This window comes from Bos indicus, chromosome 15 (assembly GCF_029378745.1).
Source record: "Bos indicus isolate NIAB-ARS_2022 breed Sahiwal x Tharparkar chromosome 15, NIAB-ARS_B.indTharparkar_mat_pri_1.0, whole genome shotgun sequence".
NCBI classification, from domain to species: domain Eukaryota; kingdom Metazoa; phylum Chordata; class Mammalia; order Artiodactyla; family Bovidae; genus Bos; species Bos indicus.
The window spans coordinates 84184497-84191813 of record NC_091774.1 but is presented as its reverse complement, the minus strand read 5'-3'; the positions used below and the strand labels follow the sequence as shown (position 1 = coordinate 84191813).

General features: G+C 66.5%; 1 protein-coding gene across 2 annotated transcripts in view; it reads right to left on the bottom strand.

The window, feature by feature from the left end:
• Window positions 1–832: 832 nt before the first annotated feature.
• The window catches only part of LOC109569945 (beta-galactosidase-1-like protein 2), a 40081-nt gene continuing 33596 nt past the window's right edge, over window positions 833–7317 (bottom strand). For both annotated transcript variants that reach the window (XM_070767559.1, XM_019975751.2), the window contains 9 exons: window positions 6939–7019; window positions 6356–6462; window positions 5198–5338; window positions 4969–5040; window positions 4710–4788; window positions 2335–2422; window positions 2040–2151; window positions 1686–1802; window positions 833–1557 (listed from right to left, as the gene is read on the bottom strand). In XM_070767559.1, the coding sequence (XP_070623660.1) occupies window positions 1471–1557; window positions 1686–1802; window positions 2040–2151; window positions 2335–2422; window positions 4710–4788; window positions 4969–5040; window positions 5198–5338; window positions 6356–6462; window positions 6939–7019 (884 nt within the window). In that variant the 3' untranslated portion in view covers window positions 833–1470. The remainder of the gene's footprint in view (window positions 1558–1685; window positions 1803–2039; window positions 2152–2334; window positions 2423–4709; window positions 4789–4968; window positions 5041–5197; window positions 5339–6355; window positions 6463–6938; window positions 7020–7317) is intronic.

Below are 7317 nucleotides of genomic sequence, written 5' to 3'. Positions count from 1 at the left end.
CTCAGACGGGGATGCACGTTGCGGAGAACAAGCCTGAAGGCTGTTGACAAGCCCTTCATGCACGGCCTCAGCAGCAAGTACGGACGGAGCGGGAGGAGGCCTGGGAGGGCCTCAGACGCCCAGCACTCAGAGGCTGGGTGAGCAGCAGGGCATGTCCTGCCTAGGTGCTTGGACGGACAAGCTGGGGTCACCGGGCAGGGAAGTCATGAAGATGGGTGGAGCCAGGGACCTCGCCCAGGAAGGGCTGCGTGTCAGGTGGCACAGGGCCATGCAGGGCATGCTCACTGCAGACCCCAGGCGTGCCCGGGTGGACTCGCACCCACGGGCCACATGGGGCCCGGCCGGGGCCTCGGCTCCTGGTGCTCAGCTCCGAGCTTCCCGCGGAACACGGGGCAGGAAGGGCTGGTTAGTTTGGACGAGATCAGGACGTGCTCTGGATACCTCCCCGCTGCCCGCCATGGCCCACAGGTTCGTTTCAGTGAGCTCCACTGTCTGCCTCCAGCAGGACCACGGGGTTCAGCCCGCCGTGACTGTCTGCCCTTGACCCGGCTTGTGGGCCCGGGGGCGGCACACTGGTGCCCCCGGGAGACCCGAGCCGTGTCCCACTCCCGGGAGGAATCCGCCCTTGGACTGGGGCTATTACAGAAGAGCCTCCGTTGGTGGCAGAAGAATGCAGGTCCGTGAGGACGCGCGCCCGCCGGCCCAGCCGCCTCCTGCCCACCAGACGGTCTGCATTCCCCACCAGCTGGGCTGACTCTGTGCCCAGCCCCACAAGCCCGTGTCTCAGCTCCCCGCACACAGACCGAGTCAGAGAGACACTGCCAAGCAGGCCTGGAATCAACTCTGTGGCTTTATTGCAACTCAGGGCAGCGAATTGGAGCCCCGCAGAGGACTCACCCCTGGGCACACCCGGGGGTCTGGATGCACATGTGGGAGGAGGCTGCCCGGCCCCGCCCCCCCCAATTCCCCAGAGCAGTGGCCTTTCCTCTCAGTGGATGCTTCGTCACGTGGAGCGGGGAGGGAACGAGTGGATGCAGGAGGTGAGGCCCAACTCTCAGATGCGACCCTGGGGAGCGCAGAGGAGGCCGCAGGCTCTGCACTGCACTGGCGTCCTCCCAGGATGGCAGAGAGACCTGGGCAGGTCGTGAAGGGACAGCGGGCTCCCCCCACCCTCCATGGACAGCACGTGCGCCCCAGCTCAGAGCTGGGGCCACAGGGACGAGGGCACGGCTGGGCCAGGGGCAGAGGAGCAAGCACTCAGGAGCCGGGCCCCACCAGCCCCCACAGTGAACAGTCCCCGTCTGGCTCAGGGGAGCGGGGAGGCGCTCCGGGAGGGAGGGCCCCTCACCCTCTCCTCGAGCCTCCGGTCCTGCAGGGCAAGGGTGAACTGCAGCCGCAGGCAGACTCCCAAGGGCGGCCGGAGCGGGCACAGGCCGGTCAGCGGTCAGCGGGGTCGCGGGCCTGGGCGGCTCAGTGCACGTACTCGTGCTGGCCCAGGTTGGGCGTGTCCACGAACTGGATTATCCGTTGCGCCATCTTTTCTTCAAAGACGATGATCTGGGGGAGATGGCCAGCCTGTCTCCGGGCGGAACGTCTGTCCTCTCCCGCCCACCCAGGCCCCCTGGGAAACACGGCAGGGCAGGGAGGGCGGGGCTGAGGAGGGGTCCCAGGGGACAAGCCCCCACCTTATTTAAGCCTACGTCCAGCCAGGCGCCTGGGAGGTAGAGGGTCTCCTGGGGCCCGATGTTCCAGTAGCGGCCGAGGTTCTGGTTGTTGATGAACACGACCCCCTTTTCCCAGCCCTACGAGAAGCAGAAGGACGCATCAGTTGGCTGAACTCAAGAGTGACAGGAGCTCTTGCCTTCCGAGGGACCAGCCAGGACTGCCCCCAGCCTGCAGCTGCCCCCGCAGGGTGCTCGGCTCAGACTGGACCCCCAGTCTTGGCCCTGAGAAGCCCGCCCAGTGCTCTCCACCAGGGACGCCACGACGGAGAGCCTGTGGGCACACGCGGTGTGCACGCCCCGGTGGGGGATACACACCTCCAGCTTCACAAAGGTGTCATAGGGGGAGTCCAAGACAGACAGGGCTCCCAGGAAGAACGCAGGGAACACGGGCTCCTCCGTCAGAGGTTTCCACTTGTCTGCAGTGAACCTGCGGGCAGACGGACAGGGAGGGGCCCTTCACGGGTCGCCTGTGTCCAGAGCCCCCGCCCGCCCTATGGCCTGTGGCAATGGTTGGGGAGGGGGTCCCAGGGACCCCGGGGCGGGGCGGGGCAGGGCAGGGGCGAGGCAGGGCAGCGTCTTCTGCCCTCGGGTGGCATAGGGCGGGACAGACCTCTGCAGAAAGCTCCTGTCCATCTCCAGGCTGTAGATTTTGAATTTTTTCAGGGGAGAATCGTTCAGATAGACATTTCCAATGATACCTGTGGGAAGGGGTCAGGACACTGGGCGAGGAGGGCCGACAGGGGCCCAGCGGGCCAGGCACATACTTGGACTGCTTCCGGAAAGTTCCAGAAAAGACTCCCCTCCCCGGAGAGGCCAGCTCCCCAGGGGTCTCTTCACACACTAATTTCTTCCCTGCCATCCCAAAGCCCTGCGAGCCAGCGGGTAGAGTCTGCCAGCCCCAGGCTTCTGGGCCTTCTGAGGGCCCGCCTGGGCTGGCCTCTGTCTCTGGGCCTTCTAATGGGGCGCCCGGTGGCATCTGCCTCTGGGTGTTCTGGGGGTTGCCCGGGGTGGCTCTGAGGGGGCCTGAGGTGGCGTCTGCCTCTGGGCCTTCTGGAGGGCACTCCCTTTGGGGTTGAGGCTTTCAATAGGAAAGGAGACCCAAATGACGGGTTTGACCAGGACATCTTAGCCTGCAGCTACTGAGGTCAGTGTTCTGCGGCCCAGATGGAGCAGACCAGTGACCCGGCCAGGGACCCCAGGAGGATGGGGGAGCAGGGGAGGCCATGGCTGCAAGCCTGAGGGAGGCCCCAGGGGTCTGGGGGGTTCTCATCCAGCTCCTATCTCAGACTGCATGAAACCCCGCGGGTTTGATAGATAAGAAGAGAGAGAAGGTTCAGAAAGCCCCCAGGACTCACCCCTCCAGGGTCCCTCAGGACTCACCCCCTCCAGGGGCTCCTAGGACTAACCCCCTCCAGGGTACCCCAGGACTTACCCTTCCAGAGGGACCCCAGGACTCACCCCGCCAGGGCCCCCCAGGTCTCACCCCTCCAGAGGCTCCCAGGACTCACCCCTCCAGGGTACCCCAGGACTCACCCCTCCAGAGGGACCCCAGGACTCACCCCTCCAGAGGGACCCCAGGACTCACCCCTCCAGGGGTCCCTAGGACTCACCCCTCCAGGGCCCCCCAGGTCTCACCCCTCCAGAGGCTCCCAGGACTCACCCCCTCCAGAGGGACCCCAGGACTCACCCCTCCAGGGGTCCCTAGGACTCATCCCTCCAGAGGGACCCCAGGACTCACCCCTCCAGGGGTCCCTAGGACTCACCCTGCAAGGGACCCCCAGGACTCACCCCTCCAGAGGCTCCCAGGACTCACCCTTCCAGGGGGATCCCAGGACTCATCCCTCCAGGGGCTCCCAGGACTCACCCCTCCAGGGGGACCCCAGGGCTCATCCCTCCAGGGGTTCCCAGGACTCACCCCTCCAGGGGCTCCCAGGACTCACCCCTCCAGGGGTGCCTAGGATTCACCCCTCCAGAGGCTCCCAGGACTCACCCTTCCAGGGGGACCCCAAGACTCACCCCTCCAGGGGCTCCCAGGACTCACCCCTCGAGGGTACCCCAGGACTCACCCCTCCAGAGGGACCCCAGGACTCACCCCTCCAGGGGTCCCTAGGACTCACCCCTCCAGGGTACCCCAGGACTCACCCCTCCAGAGGGACCCCAGGACTCACCCCTCCAGGGGTCCCTAGGACTCACCCCTCCAGGGCCCCCCAGGTCTCACCCCTGCAGAGGCTCCCAGGACTCACCCTTCCAGGGGGACCCCAGGACTCACCCCTCCAGGGGTTCCCAGGACTCACCCCTCCAGGGGCTCCCAGGACTCACCCCTCTAGGGGTGCCTAGGACTCACCCCTCCAGAGGGACCCCAGGACTCACCCCTCCAGGGTACCCCAGGACTCACCCCTCCAGAGGGACCCCAGGACTCACCCCTCCAGGGGTCCCTAGGACTCACCCCTCCAGGGCCCCCCAGGTCTCACCCCTGCAGAGGCTCCCAGGACTCACCCTTCCAGGGGGACCCCAGGACTCACCCCTCCAGGGGTTCCCAGGACTCACCCCTCCAGGGGCTCCCAGGACTCACCCCTCTAGGGGTGCCTAGGACTCACCCCTCCAGAGGGACCCCAGGACTCACCCCTCCAGGGTACCCCAGGACTCACCCCTCCAGAGGGACCCCAGGACTCACCCCTCCAGGGGTCCCTAGGACTCACCCCTCCAGGGCCCCCCAGGTCTCACCCCTGCAGAGGCTCCCAGGACTCACCCTTCCAGGGGGACCCCAGGACTCACCCCTCCAGGGGTTCCCAGGACTCACCCCTCCAGGGGCTCCCAGGACTCACCCCTCTAGGGGTGCCTAGGACTCACCCCTCCAGAGGGACCCCAGGACTCACCCCTCCAGGGGCTCCAGGAACCCCCATCCACCCTGGAGCCCCTCTGGCACAGCCCCGTGCCCTGCGGTGCTCCTGTGGGGAAGGCCAGGCGGGCGGCACCAAGACCCACCTTTGCGCTGCTGGTCGATGTTGTCCCCGTAGTTGACTCTCCCGCAGTTCTCCACCAGGATCCTCAGCGTCGTGAACCCCTGTGGGCAGCACAGGGCGCCCTGAGGAAGCCCCAGCCGCCCCTCGGGCTTTCTCGGTGGCGCCCCAGTTCTCCCTGAACTCTGAGCACGGGACAGGGTCCCTGATCACAGAGCCACACTCACCCCACCTCTGTGGCAACCCCCAGTCCCGGCCCCCTTCCGGCCCCCGCCCGGACAAACCTGGACCATGGGGATGATGATCGTCTTCTTCTTGTAGTCGAGGGTCCCCAGGAAGAACGTGTTCAGGAACACCTGCCCGAGGAGCAGGTGCGGGCCACAGCGTCGGCGGGGTCCTGGGGGTCCCGGCCCGGTACGCAGAGGGGAGGACCCAGGGGTGGGGAGGAAATGGAGGCCGCGGTGTGGGGCCATCTCCACACGTGGGAGCATCTGGGTGCGGGGTTGCCCCTACCTGTCCCCGGTCACGCACAAGGGCAGTGAGGACGCCGGACGCAGTGATTGTGGTCTCGTATAGCGTGTACCCGAAGGACTGCCCGCTGCCCCCGTTGATCGGGAGGTTCTCCATGTTGACCGGGTTCTCCGAGGTGACTGGCTGCACAGACAGGAGACGGGGGTGAGGCTGACTGAAAGAGGCCACCTCGCCTTCCAGGGCGCGGGGCACAGGGTGCGGGCGGCCTCGTGGGGTCAGCACATGGGGCGTGGTAAGGATGACCGCTTTCTATTTGCTGTCACTCGGGCAAGTGCCACAGTCCTGTCTGATTCCTCATCAGGGTCAGGGGACAGGGACAGAAGGAAGCTGAGCACAGGGGCCTGGGGCTCAGGGTGGACCCCGCCTCGGCCCCCTTGCTCCTCCATGCTCCTCCTCTGGCTCCCTGCATCCCTACCCCCTCCTCCGTGCTCCTCCTCTGGCTCCCTGCATCCCCCCCGCCTCCTCCGTGCTCCTCCTCTGGCTCCCTGCATCCCTCCCCCCTCCTCCGTGCTCCTCCTCTGGCTCCCTGCATCCCTCCCCCCTCCTCCGTGCTCCTCCTCTGGCTCCCTGCATCCCTCCCCCCTCCTCCATGCTCCTCCTCTGGCTCCCTGCATCCCCCCCCCTCCTCCGTGCTCCTCCTCTGGCTCCCTGCATCCCTACCCCCTCCTCCGTGCTCCTCCTCTGGCTCCCTGCATCCCCCCCGCCTCCTCCGTGCTCCTCCTCTGGCTCCCTGCATCCCTACCCCCTCCTCCGTGCTCCTCCTCTGGCTCCCTGCATTCCCCCCCGCCTCCTCCATGCTCCTCCTCTGGCTCCCTGCATCCCTACCCCCTCCTCCATGCTCCTCCTCTGGCTCCCTGCATCCCTCCCCCCTCCTCCGTGCTCCTCCTCTGGCTCCCTGCATTCCCTCCCCCCTCCTCCGTGGCTCCTCCTCTGGCTCCCTGCATCCCTCCCCCCTCCTCCTCCCGTCAGCCTGTCCTCTGCACTTTGAGCTGAGGCCAGGATGGAGCCCCGTGGAGACTTGTTCTCTTCATCGTCCAGCTCAGTAGCTGCTGGAAGCTCAGAGCGTCTGTGGGCCCAGCTGCAGTCCGCAGTCCGTGGCGGGGGATGAGGCCCTGAGCCCAGGGCCCAGCTTGCACTCACCAGCTCCAGGAAATTCAGGGCATCCCACAGGGACACGTAGAAAGCTGGTGTCACTGGGTCATACGCCGTCTTGGGAAGAAGGTCGGGCGGGACGGGAAGAGGGGCCCCTGCACCACAAGCAGACGGTGGGCGTCCCCAAAGGACCCAACAGTCACTGCGCCCCCAGCCACCACTGGCCCCAGCTCCTGCCCACACACAGCAGAGCACACCCCTGCCAGCCACACAGAGAACCCCCAGGAAGATGAGGGCTGGACAGGGCTTGCTTCTCACACTCTTCGAAACATAGACACCTGTGAGGAGGTGAAGCTGGCAAGACCCCTACTCAGATAACAACAGTCGCTCATACTTCCCTGTCCTTTATAGGAAGTTCCTGCACAGGGAGGTGGGGTGGGGTGGGGGAGGGGAGGATGGTGGGGGAGGGGAGGGTGATGGGGGAGGGGGAGGTCGGGGGGAGGGGGGAGGACGGGGGAGGGGAGGAGGAGGGGAGGACGGTGCAACGGAGGGAGATGTGGGAGGATGGTGAGGGGGAAGGGGAGGAAGCCAGTTTCCTGAGGTCTCAGAGCAGCGGCCAGCATGCAGGTACCTGCCATGGAGCCGAAGAACTCCCGGAGCTTTGTGTACTTGGCCGTGTAGTCCCCGGCCTCCGTCAGCACTGCATCATAGTCTGCGAGACACCAGACAGGCCCCAGGACAACGTCGCGGGAGGAGGCGGGCTCAGCAGTGGGCTCCTCGCCCCAGCAATGCCACAGGCAAGACGCTCGACGTGAGCCGCCCGTCAGTCAGAATGCCACACACACTGAACACATGAACGGCCCCAGAGTGTCCAGACCCCACTCGGCAGGCGGGAGGCCCCCAAGGGCCACCCCTCCTGGCCTGGGCTGTGCTTCCTTCCCCAGCCAACTGGTCTCCCACACCCTGGAAGCTTCGGTGACAGTCCGGACAAAACCTCGCCTTCACATGGG